We start from the raw sequence: 14,117 nt of genomic DNA on the forward strand, positions 1-14,117 counted from the left end.
TCTGCAATACTGCCTCAGTTGTACCACAGTACCAAAAAACTATTTAAAAAAAATATGTTGAAAGATTCAAAATGCACTTCAGCGCCCTCTATTTTACAAATATAAGGTGCTTTAGTGTATTTTCCATTGTTCCCATATTTGAATCTTCAGTAAAATGTCTACAGAGTACTGCAGTATTACCTACAAATTACCACCCTACTTACATTTTTTTTAATGTGCAGTTCTTCCTAAACTGCTGTAAGAATATATAGAAATGTATAAATACATTTCTCTCCCTGTAAACACTTTAATAAAGTGGTATTAGGCAGAGAACTGCAATAAAACCTACTTTTAAGACCCTATTCCAGAACACAGCAGAACGCTGAAAGCAGACAATATGTATTGATAACAATATGGCTGCATTTTACCTTTTGTAAACCTAGCCATTGCTTTATCATGCGCATTTACCACACTATACTGCAAACTTAGGGCCTCATTAGGATCGCGGACGGACCGTCCGCGACCCCAGAGCAGGAGGGAACCTCCGCATGGCATGCGGAGTTCCCTCCTGTGCAATTAGGATGTGACCGCCACCCTGGCGGTCACATCCTCTATTTTTAACATTGCGGCGGGTGCGGCTTCAAGCTGCACCCGCGGCAATGTTAAAAATGCAGTCATTGCATGTGCATGCAGAAAGAGGCAGGCACGGCGCGGTGCCTGCCCCTTTCTGCATGCACATGCAGGGGGGTACCATAGGTATCCCCCATGTGCACCCCCCACCCCCCCTTCACCTAGGGGGCCCGCAACGGGCCCCCGCAGTGAAGTTCCGTATGCTTTTCCACGGCGGAAAACCGCCGCGGAAAAGCATAATTGATAGCCCATCCTAATATGGCGGACGGTGTCTGAGAGACACCTTTACCATATTAGAGCTTTTCCGCCGCGGTTGTAATCCGACCGCGGCGGAAAAGCTGCGGACAGAAACCAGGACCCACCAGCCATCCTAATGTGGCGGTGGGTCTTTGGTCAGTCCGCTGCGGTTTTTCCGCATCCTCAGGGCCGGCGGTGGCTTCCGCCGGCCCCGAGGATGCGGAAAAACCGCAATCATAATGACCCCCTTACTGTGGTATACAGAGGAACAATATATAATTACTCTGTTCCACTGTATACCACACCACTATACGCCCCTCCACTGTATGCTAATCAACTATACATCCCTCCACTCCAGGCCATTCCATTCTACACCTCAACACTGTACGCTATTACACTCTATGCGACTACACTTTATGACACTCCAGTGTACACCAATGCACTTTATGCCCTTCCACTCTACACTAATTCACTGTTTGCTAATCCACTGTACACAACTACACTGTACAACACTATACTCCATGCTATTCCACTCTATGCCACTCCGCTCCACCCATCTTCAGTGTACATAACTGCACTTTCTGCTGTTCCTCTGTAGGTCACTGCACTTTACGTCACTCTACTGTACACCAATCTACTATTTGCCAACCCACTCTACGACAATCAACTGTACACTATTACACTGCCCATCAGTTCATTTTACAGTGTAACACCTTCAAATGTATAGTTTGTGAACCTCCAAACACAGTGTATTCAAATCGTTATCCACACTACATTAACTATAACTCTTGCCTTCTCCATGCACTACGTATTCTGTTTTATATTATCTGACTTATCTCATGTAAAATTATAATATTTACAAGAACAGTTAATCAAATCTTTTGTTAGAAAACAGTGCATAGTAGAGTGGCAAAGAGTTAATGTAATGTGGCTTCTAAGTTGAATACACTGTGTACGGAGGTGTGAAAGTAATAATAATTTGAAGGTGTTATGTAAATTATAAATTGAAGGTATAAGTTTAGGAATTAAAATGTTTGTGCACAATGACTTTTGTTACTAGATAACGAATAAATAAAGCTATGTCAATTTAAAGGTTGTGCGTAAACTATAACCTATAACTGAAGAATTCTAATGCTTTTGTATTTTAAGTGTGGTTTGTATAGAAAAAATATACCTTTGTTTATTTCATTGACTGTATATATACATAAATAAATATATACACACTCTTCACAGTTGCTCTTTGTAGGGAGCCCATCAGTTTTATTGACGCCCTACTGTGGGCACCCTCTAAAAATTACTTATAGAGACGTCCCTTCTTCTCTAAATCCAGATAGTTAAAATAAAAAATTTAACCTGGCGATGCTTAGTAAAGACCTGTGTTTTTATGGCATTGAACTGCTTTAGTCTTCAGGAAATAACATTGCGCCATCAGCATATACCTATAATGCTTCTGGAGGAAACAGGTGTTATAAATGAAAAAGGATTATTAGGGAGAAATGGTATGAGGAGTTTCAACTCAGTGCCGGTAACATTCAGATAATGGTATTATTTTGTATTCTAAAGTGGTTGAAAATGAGAGGGATATGCTCTATTGCACTGAAGCTCTGTTAATATTAACATCAATATGTATTTCTCCCACCTTCTTCAGGCTTGCAAAAACATTGTTTTTTTCAATAGCTTTATCATCATTGAGAGTATAATACAAAAATACTCATGCATGTCTTCTTGTGCGAGCAGACAGAAAAACCTATTAAAAGGAAGCTGAACATTTGAACAGCAAAGGTTCTAGCTCAATGCACTGTTCCCCACAGACTAATAACAGGATCATTAAATGAAATAGGAATTGCAAACAGAAGAAATGAAATATTAGCAGGCTGCCTCCTTCTTTCTTCTTTTTTTCATTATAAAAACTGATCGGGAGCATTTTTCGGTACATCATTGATACCTTGCTCTGAAAGTGAGTGTTGGCCATGTCCTCGATTCCATACACACGTAAGAAGTAAACACATATCAATTGCAAACAAGCATCAGCAAAGCCACTAGGTATATTTTGGTCTGAAATTACACAGCACAAGGAATACAATGAGAACATTGCTTTGAGTTGAAAGTATTCATGACTTTAGCGAGGTTCTAAAAATATGAAGCATCTAAAGACAGTAATGATTCTAAAGAACTGTGGTCTGCGGGTGACATGAAGGCAGAGCGGCAGGCATAAACAGTTTAGGTTCAAAAAGGTAATTTTACAGAGGTGCAGTGCTCTGGAACTGGGCTACTTATCCTGGTGTTCGCAAAACTTGGTTTGTACACTCCATTGACAGTTCATTAAGTGCTGCCTGCGAATTTTAGATGGGTGTGCCCACTCATTAGAGCATTATTGCCAGGGGTGATAGATGGGGAGGCATGAGAGGTGGCAGTGATGATAGGGAGTGGCTGAGGGAGGAGCAGGAACAAGCCCTGATGGGGAGTGAGGGACCAGTTAGTAGTCTGTGACTGGGAGTATTAATGGCGGGGAGCACCAGGACAGAAAGTGAGAATAGAAATGTGGTAGTCAGGGAGATGGGCAGCGGGGGAGGTGTGAGAGCATGCATTTATAAAATAGAATAGCAACAGAGAGACAGGAGGACCCAGCAAGGAGTGAAGAAGGACTACTTGATGCCCCTCCTCTCCCACTAAAGCCTAATCTGAATAGCAATGGAATGATATAACCTTTCGCGAAATGCAATGTGCTTGGGTGTCATCAACTATCGACCAGTGGCAAACCTTGAAGCCTACACGAGAGTCAGTGGCTGTGGGGTGTTTACCCAAAGTGCACTCTCCCTGTATTACTGCTTTCAAAATACACTGTTCAAAGTATTAGTAATGTGAGGTAAAGTTGTCTGTGTCATGAGCTAATAATTGTGTGAACAATATTGACCCAACAATCTAAGACCTTATTATTCAGAAAAGGTGATAATTAGAGAAGATGTGCCAACTTAAGCACTTCCCGGTCAATGCTTTGCTTACAAGACCACTGATAAAAATGACATATGACATAACAATATTTGTAGCTTAAGCAAGAACTTCACTATGATGTGATACTGAGAATAATATTGGATTTGTTGTATAAATTTAAATTACAATATTTTTTCCCCTACAAACTACTTCCATTTTTCTCTGTAAAATAAGGTCAGATGTAATGAAAACAAAAAATTAGAAAGATTGTAAAAGTACAAACTAAGCATTGCACATCACTAACAGCTATTGGAGTTCTAGTATTATGATATTCCATGTAAGATCAAATGATAATTACACATATTGTAATTTCTACTTTGTAAATTAAAGGCGAGAACTGAGCGCGACTTTTAGCGGTAGGGGTGATAAGATATCTGCCTACAAAAATAATGGCTGTCCCGATTGCCCTCATTTTTTTTGTCCATAGCTGCATTAGGCTTGGAGATTGAGAGAGAGGGCCTGATTTAGTGCTTGGACGACTCCCCTCACCCCTCCTTGGCGGCGGTAACAAGTACTCCATTTAGCTGAAGAAGTCCCGCCCGCCTTATTCAGATGTATGCTGGCTGAACTGCTGTCTGCATTGACAGACTGTTTACCATTGTGTAAGTGGCGGACATCTGTCGACGCAGCAGACTCCATTGCTCCAAGCCAATTTAGATTTCCTTGTTGTGCTGCATTGTCCTAGCTGCAGTTTCCTGATGGAGTGAGTCCCTGGTGGAGTGGAGATTGGTAAGTAAATTTTTTATAATGTGTCACTACACATATAGGTTGTGTGTGGTTTAAAAATATATGTAGGTAATGTGTCATGCCTCTTTTTGTACATAATCTAAATTGGCTCAGAGCAATGGAGTGTACATGCAATAGTGTGTGTATGTTATATGTGTGCTATGCTATATGTACAAAAAGGGCCACGACCATGACACATTAACTACATATTTTTAAACCATACACAACCTATATGTGTAGTGACACATTATAAAAGTGGAACTCCACTCCACCAGCTATTACAGACAATACATTTTCAATTAAAATTACCAATACATTTGCACTGACGTACCTTTTTAATGATAAAACTATTCAACACACAAACAAAAATGCATGGAAATGGACATCACCTAATGTATTGATTTGTTTTGATAATATTAATTTGATTGTTTTGCCCAGATTCAGAATTAAACGGAATATGCTTCATTTGTGCTCTCCTAATTCAGATAGATTTTGAAATATTTGTGTAGCTTATTTGCTGGCATTTCAATTTATTGTGTGCAAGAAAAAATAACATCCTTTGATACATGGAATACCTAGCAGGATTGTCACATAAACCCTTTCACTTTGAAGTCAGAGAAAAAAAGTAAACAGCAGCCTCCTTCAGAAAACAGCCTAACATTTGACCTCTGTTTGAATGCACAGCAAATGTGACAAGATGAAACATTTAAAGACTTGTTTATTGCTCATTCACTTCTAAACTTTTGCATTGTTATTTGGGGGTTGCTTCAGCTATGCCTATGGCATGGGTGTGAAATAGAGGGAAGGATAGTTTATGTTATGCAATTAGTAATGAGCACTGACCAAAATAAACAAGCTCATAGACAGAATATTGTTCCTCACGGGCATGCAGGATTGATGAACTGGTAGTGTCAGAGGTAAGTCAGATCAGTCAAACAGAAAAGTAGGAGGCAGGAAAACCTTTCAAATAAAATACAGCACGTTTACTTCTGAGAACTCGCAGACAAGGAAGACAATAAAACAATGCATGTACCCTCATAGAAAAGAAAAAAGAGTTCCCAGAAATCTAGCAAAGGTGGAGGAGTAAAAGGGGAAAGTCAGAGAGGGTGAACAGAGTATGCTCTTCAGCAAGGAGAAAGATATGTTGGACAGCCTAAAACAAATAAAGCCAGCAAATAGAAAGCAAGCAAATGTGAGTTACAAAACACCAAGCCCATGGCAAGCAATGGGCAGAATGCATTCTTAAGGATGCTTTCAGCATGTCCCCGATATGTCTTTATATACTGGTAGGCTTGACCTAAAAAGTGTGAACTAAGTTAAAAGGTGCACGATTGACAAGGTCATTTTTCAGGTGCAAGATTGACTGGTCTTTGAAAGATTCACAGTATGTAAGTGTAGTTTGTGCCAGAGTAATAAGATGTACAAAGGGGTTTGGTATCTGCAGTGTATAGCTCAGCAAGGATAAGTCCATGAGTTGTATGAATTTACAAACAGGTGCCAATTATAATGATTTGCAGATGCTAATTTCAAGTGTCAACTGCACCTTTCATTGGGATTCAAACTTGAAAAAGCGAAAACTTTTATTGTAGACTAGAATCAGATTCGGAGAATACAGTATGCATAAATTGTTGTGACTCATTGTTCTCCTTGGCCATATCTTACAAGGCTTCATTATCTTTATTAGGGAAGGGTGATGAATCCTACCCAGATCTACTTGCCATGTTGATTGGGATAATAGTGACGCTCATTGTCGCAATGGGAGTGAAGAACTCAGTTGGATTCAACAATTTGCTCAACGTGATCAATCTGGTAGTATGGATCTTCATGATATTTGCAGGTTTCTTCTTTGTCGATTCTGACAACTGGACCGGTGGGCAGTTTCTACCATATGGATGGTCAGGGGTGAGTAAACGTCTTCAGAAACTTCAATGCTAATGCTCTGTTGTACAGAAACATGGCGGTCATCGAAGTAATATTTGGAAACTGCTGTTTTAGTATGCATTTTGAAAATCCTTTCCACAAAATATCGACCTTTAATGTTTGATTCATTTATTTCCATAAGCATCATTTAATGTAAATTGTAGGATTAGAATCCAGAATTTCCATTGGGCAGGGGTTTTGAAAGGCGGAGATGACTGAGGCTGTGTCAGAAACCGAGTACTTGCTCAAACTTTACACTAGGCTGGAAAAATATGAGTTTGGTGGGGCATGATGTTTACCTTATATTGCAGAGCAACTGTTGATCAGGACCAGATCTAGGGTGGTATGACTGGTGCCGATGCACCAGGCACTGACCTTCCCGGGGAGGGTGTGAGGTCAGGGGGGGTGTTAGTAAGCGTGAGCAGAAAATCCGTTCCGCTCGCGGATTTCACGGATTTTCGGTAAATCCCCAATCCGCGAACACCCGCGAATTTACCGAAAATCCGCGAATCCGCGAGCAGCGGATTTGGGGGGCAAAAGTTCAAGCCTTCAAGCTTGAAGTTGTAACTATTTTAGAATGGCGCCGGCAAGCTGCCAGCGCCATCCTAAAATAGTTACTAAGTTAGCTTCATTTAGCTTCATCAGGAAGCACTAATAAATAAAATAAAGCAGGTGCTCGTAAGCAGGTAATCATCATTGTCTTATGTAACATTTCCTATAGACTGATTAACACAGGTATGCCTTTATTGAATGTGTATGTGATGTGCTCTGAAACCCTATATTGGTATGAAAAGCACTATAAAACAACTGACATGCATGTGAGAGAGGGCCTATGGACAGATGAGGGGCATTGTTGGAGGGTAGCAGTGAGGTAATTTGTGGAGAAGGAGGTCATGAGGGGGCGCCATGAAAGATTGTTGCACTGGGCACCACAAACGCTAATAACGACCCTGCCATTAATTCTTGTACATTCTATCCATGCAGCATCTTGGGCTGGATAATGTTGCCTACACCATTCTCAAGGAGAAGTGTGACAGAGTTTAATCTTATGCCCCACTGCAGGAAATGCAGGGGCATATTACCAACAACTAGCGATAATTTTTGTCTCTAACTTGTTTAGAGACAAAAATTATCGCCGCACATCGGCGATTTTTATCGCAGATAAACCTTGCTATTAACAAGGTTTATCGCAAATGCGATAAAAAACGGCCGAAATGCATGAATATCGCTGAAAAGTCAGCGATATTCATGCATTATCGAGCAAATGCTCTTAGCCATGTTATCCACCTCCCATTGGATAACATGGCTAAGAACTGCTCAGGGCAGGTGTTAGCTTTTGGAGATATTCCCGCTTAGCGCGAATATCTCCAAAAGTTGGTAATAGGAGATAGTGATGTTAGCGACTGTTTTCAGTCTCTAACATCTTGGCACGCCCACTTTGCATCTCATTAGTGATAAATATCACTGACATGCAAAGCGGGGCCCAAGATGGTCGTTATCTCCTACTAGCTGTCGCTAACTGGTGTTAGCGACAGCTTGGTAATAGGGAGATAATTTTATCTCCGCTTTCTTGGCTTTTAAAGCCAAAAAAGCGGAGATAAACCCCCTTGATAATATGCCCCGCAGTTTTTTGACTTTGTCCTTCATATACCTCACCTTGACTTTGTGCTACTTCTTGGCCTCTCATAGTGCCAGTGCATTCACCTTACCAACATCCTCCAGCCACATATCTCACCGGACAATCAGTTGTGGGAGTTACAATTTTAATTTTGACAAAATATTTCAGCATATATGCAATTATACAGGCCACACCCTAATTTGTGACCTTTCTTCTCCCCATCCAGATCTATTCTCTATTTAGGCAGAACACGTCTGAGGCATGCAAACAGTGCACAGAGGAAGAGACCTTTGTGGTAGCCCAATGCTTCTTAAGTCTGTTTGTTATTACACACAGCTCTTTAGCACATTATGCATTTATATTTTTGCATAAATTCAAAGGATTTAAACAGTTTCATATACTTCATACAACTTAGAAAAGAATGATAAAGAAGCATTTAAAAACAAGGACGGTGTTCTATTTACCTTGTATGAGTTCTTCATGAAACAATCTAATTAATTATATTAACCCCCACTACTGTCCTGCATCAAAATATTCCTATGCACTATCCTGACAAGTGCATTTCCAGAAGCATGGGCAGTAAGCTCCTTGATTAATGTGTGTCTTCCTAGACTTTGATATGCCAAGCTGGGTCTCTGTGCTACATACTAACAGACACATTTACATTGTTGCTGGTAAAGACCAAGGGCCCGATGTAGGTAAATCCCATTTACCGATTTTGAAATACCGAATTTTACCGATTCGGTATTTCAAAATCGGTAAATGGGATGTAGGTCCCAACATCTGGATTCGTTACCGAATCCTTAACAATTCTTTAATTACCGATTCGGTAAATACCGAATCGGTAATGCCCATTCATTCCTATGGGCTTTGAAGCCCATAGGAATGATTAGGCATTACCGATTCGGTATTTACCGAATCGGTAATTAAAGAATTCACAAGGGTGCAGGGGGTGTCACTTTGACACCCTCTAGCACCCCCAAAACGGGCATGTGTGCAATGTGGCACACAGACATGCCCTAAGGGCACGTCTGTCTGTCACATGGCACATGTGTCCATGCACAGATGTGCATGTACACAGGAATCAGTATTTTACCATGGATTTGTATTCCATGGTAAAATACCGATTCTGTAAGCCATGTGCTGATGGAACATTGGCTACCTACATTGCATTTTCAGTAATTTTACCAAATCGTTATCATTACCGAATCGGTAAATATTACCGATTCGGTAAATTTACCGATTGGTAATGATAACGATTCGGTAACATTACCGAAAATGTGCCCCTACATCTCGATAGCCTTTTACCGATCGGAAACGGCCGAAAATCGGTATTTTCGGCCGATTCCGATCGGTAAAGGGCTACCTACAGCGGGCCCCTAATATTTTACAGTCTCTACCATATTATAAATGCATACCACATATTACATTATCTTCAAAACTAGTCACCATTTGTGTCTGAATGTTAGCAATATATGTTCTGAATCAACAATACTTACATTGTAATACTTGTATATGTATATGTAATTGTCGTGCCATTTATTGCTCAAATTGTGATCAAAATTTAATATATGAGTCGTGCAATACAATATTGTCATCAATTAGTTCATTAAAACAAAAAATAATTGTAGCATTTCTATATTACAAATGTAAAACATGTTTTCTCATAATTCCCCTGTCCTTCCTGGTAACCAGAGGTCGATTAATCAATGTATCTGTGGTTTTACATTGTATCAAAATGATTATGTATAATATGTTGTCATTTTATTAACAGGTACTGAAAGGTGCAGCTACATGTTTTTATGCTTTTATTGGATTTGATATTATTGCAACCACTGGAGAGGAAGCAAAAAGTCCAAATACATCAATTCCATATGCTATAACTGCTTCCCTTATCACATGCCTAACAGTTTATGTCTCTGTAAGTACTCAGTTTCATGTTACATGACATATTCCTGCTGCTTTCTATATCTCCATAACAACTGCAAAACATGCTAGATTTGAAAAATTATTTTGTTATGAGTTACATTTTTTTTTATCTCCCACTTACTACTTGGAAATAAAAAGTGCTATCCCTAAATTGAAGTGCTATCTGTTAATCCAAGGAATGAATTTCGATGGTAAAATCTTTAACATTGGTACAAATCACAAATGTAAAGCTTTTGACAACCCGCACTGTCTCTTCACTTGAAAGAAAAAGGACGGTTTCATTAATTAATTACTCAAGTCATAACAAATTCTTTACATCATGACACCATTAGATTTTAATAGAAGCATGACAGGTTCTTAAATGACCTGTTCAGCATCTAATGGTGAGGACAAAAAAATCTAGGTGCAACAGACTGAAAATCATTTTCCTATTAAAAGGTGTAGGGCCCGATTCACAGAACTAATTTAAGACAAAATCCTAAACTTACTACTTTTGGTATTCACAGAAGTTAGGATTTTGTCTTAAATTTGTCTTAAAACAGACCTAAGACAGATTTAAGACAACATCCTTACCTCTGTGAATACCAAAAGTAGTAAGTTTAGATTTTGTCTTAAGTTAGTTCTGTGAATCGGGCCCTGAGAGCCTAATGTCTTCAATAGGAAAAGGACCAATGAGGTACAGATGGCAATGTATATTGAACACTCTGGAAAACCAAGGAAAAGGAATGACTCTGCAACTGTCAGAGCACAGGAGTGACTGGAAGTACTGGCAAGCAGTGAGCTATAGTTTAAACTTTTAAGTACCAACACTGCAGAATGTAAAGCAAAAATGCCATAGCGATTAAAATACATGTCAAGCTGGTACAATTCATTGTTGTATTGTCTGTTTTCAAATGGTGTGGTAGAAAATATGACCTGAGGAGATTGCCATCTTGTTAGCATGTGACTTCCCTTGAGGAAGAAACTGGTAAGTAGCAACTGTGAGATAAATACAATGCCTCTTTGATTGCCCTGCTAGGAAATTCCACTCCCACCAATATATACATTTTAGGCATCAGCATAATTTGTGGGGCAAACCTGAAGAGACAAGGTGCTTGAGGCACACCTCACAGACTTACCTGGTTCTACAGATAAAGAACTGGCATAGAAAAAAAATCATCCAGAACACACAAAGTACCCTTCCTCACACGCATATGCCTGCCATGTGTGAGAGAGGGTGGAAGAATTATATTTCTACATATTTTGGATAACATGGGCAACATAAATATTGGGATAACTAAATATCACAAAAAAATGTATAGAGACAAAATATTGTGGTTACATGGTTATATGTTATTTACAAAAATACAGTCAAAAAGATAGTAGACCAGAATACCGTCAAAATCAGGCAAGTTCATCGATTTTACTACGTGTAACATTATATTTAAATACATTCAGCAAATAAAGTTTTACACAATAATATAATTACAAATAAATATATATAATATTTAAAAAATATATAAAATGAAATTGAAAATATAAAAATACACACTTAAAAAAACTGAAACATTATTCAAGCAACTAATAGCAATGAATGCGATCCACATGCATTACATATTATTAATAATAGCTTGAGTAATTAATTAATTAAACCGTCTTTTTTCATTCAAGTAAAGAGACAGTGTGGGTTGTCAAAAGCTTTACATTTGTGATTTTGTTGAATGTTTCCTGGTACACAGAAGTTGAGATTTTTTTATATGTCAGGCAGGATGCTTTGTCGATTGGTTTTTAGAAATTTGACAATCAGTCTGTATTAAATGGAAAAACCATACAAGTACCAAAGGCAAAGTTATGTTTCCTATCACTTAGCTAATCAGAAATGTATTTCGCCTATATGTTTGAATGAACTTTAGACATGCATGTCTAATTCCTGCTATAGTTGAAGACATACTCAGGAATAGCAGTCAATATTGAGCACTTAATTACTGTGGTTTATTTATCTTTTTATTATTTTCAATAGTAGAGACAAGGCACAGAGGATATCAGAGCACTGAGTATGTTCAAATATAATAATTAAGGATTGTAAAGATACTTAAGAAAAAAGAAGTAAGTGAGTTTATGAGGGTATGGATATATATTACGGAGGTCTTAAAGTATCAAGTTTTTTTGAAAATCATGTGTGAGGTCATGAGGCATAGGTCTGTTGGGGTAAAGTTCTGTATTGTGAAGACTGGACATAAGTGCTATATTTTTGTATCTAAGGGTGTGGAATCTCTGTAGCTCATTAGACTTGAAAACAGAAGGATGGTAAGCTAAATGGACAGGATTTGGTGTTGGGGACACATAGAGGTCGATTTCAATTTGGGAAACAAATCCGTACGATGATTCAAATTCATAGCCATTTCCGTCTGAATCGTACAAATCCGTCCGAATCGCGTAGTACGATCCGTAGTAAAAAAATACATACGAATCGTTGCGAACCATACAAAAAGCAAGGGAAAATCCATACGATATGGACCCTGAAAGTGAACCATACGAATCGTAAACATGTCGTATGACCCGACAAGTACGATCCTGACCGGGGAATGAGTACGCGATTCGTACGGTAAACGTTGCGTATGAGCAATTTGTATGGAGAGCCACACAGTCACATAGGGTACGGTTCGTACACCCCATGATCGTAGAGGTACGGTTCGTACACCCCATGATCGTAGGGATACAGTTTGTACACCCCATGATTGTAGGGGTACGGTTCGTACACCCCATGATCGTAGGGGTACGGTTCGTACACCCCATGATCGTAGGGGTACGAACCGTACACCTATGATCATGGGGTGTATGAACCGTACCCCTACAATCATGGGGTGTACGAACCGTACTCCAACGATCATGGGGTGTACGAACCGTACCCCTACAATCATGGGGTGTACGCACCGTACCGGGGGTCCATTTTGCGCGCATTTTGAGTCGAATTCTGCTTTTCCAGACGTTTTGAGCTCTCGTAAATAAGAGTCGTACGGAGTGTTGACTGGACGAATCGTACTTGCTGGGTCTGAAAATGATGCTTCGATCCGTACGGACACGGATTATTGAGTTGTACTTGTTTTGGTATGATTCGGATGGCGAACTGCTTTGGGTACGCATCATACTACATCGTAGGTACGGGGACGTTCAAGGATACGATTCGTACAGGAAAAATGCTCCGTACAGCTATTCGTACAGGATTTTACCAAATCAGAATCGGCCCCATTGTGTCAAGTTCATTGATCACCTAGACAATTTGTAAGATGAAGCTCATATCACAGGGAACACTTTGGAGGAAATCCAAATGGTAAAGATGTAATAAAAAAGCTGTGTGCCAGTAAACAGTTATCCAGATACATGAAGGACTGTACACTTTGGTGCTTGTCGAAAATTAGGTGGTCAATAAGAAGAATGTTGCAAATAAATTGACTGGGGTAACTACCCACCTCAAGTAATAATCAAAATCCTTGTTATGGTGCACCACTAAAGTCACTAAATAAACCTGAGCTCAACCCGTGAAAGCAATTGCAGAAAGCAGACAGGCTTCACTTAGAGGCAATGTGTAAAGAATTTATGCAGTACCAATACAGTAATAAAGTTAAAATTGAACACAAGACAAATTCCCAACCAATTTAGAAAAATAGAGAATACTTTAATAAATACAATGACATCAAAACAATAAATATCCAGTACGGAAACCAGGAATGTAATTTTTAAAGTTTGAACAACAAATAGCTTCAAAAAGCATTATGCTTCAACTGCGGTCATTGTGTGTGAGTGGTACCTAGGCATGAGTTATGGAATCTGCGATGGAGTGCGGGTTGGATCCCATGTCTTCATCTGTCTTAAGTACAAGAGGGAGAGCATGGCTTGTCCTTCAGGGCACGTCTCAGGTCTCAGACACAGTTTCAGCCCTATCCTGATCTGCCACGGGACCAGTGGTGTTCTGAGGTGGGTACTGGAGCTGACACATTTATGCCTAGCACCAGCAGATGTAGGTGACTCCTGAACCCTCCTTAACTGATAGGGTAAAATATACCACTGGTAACCTACCCACTTTTGCAGAACTTCCTGTGTGTCCTAA

At 39.5% G+C, this 14,117-nt stretch overlaps 1 protein-coding gene across 1 annotated transcript in view; it reads left to right on the forward strand.

Annotated features, from left to right (window-relative positions):
• SLC7A14 (solute carrier family 7 member 14) overlaps positions 1–14,117 on the forward strand; it is a 294,391-nt gene that overhangs the window by 248,095 nt on the left and 32,179 nt on the right. The window contains exons 5-6 of the mRNA XM_086949178.1: positions 6,248–6,465; positions 9,876–10,022. Of these exons, the coding sequence (XP_086805304.1) occupies positions 6,248–6,465; positions 9,876–10,022 (365 nt within the window). The remainder of the gene's footprint in view (positions 1–6,247; positions 6,466–9,875; positions 10,023–14,117) is intronic.

The sequence above is a fragment of the Lissotriton vulgaris genome, unplaced genomic scaffold (genome assembly GCF_964263255.1).
Source record: "Lissotriton vulgaris unplaced genomic scaffold, aLisVul1.2 SCAFFOLD_1346, whole genome shotgun sequence".
Taxonomy (NCBI): domain Eukaryota; kingdom Metazoa; phylum Chordata; class Amphibia; order Caudata; family Salamandridae; genus Lissotriton; species Lissotriton vulgaris.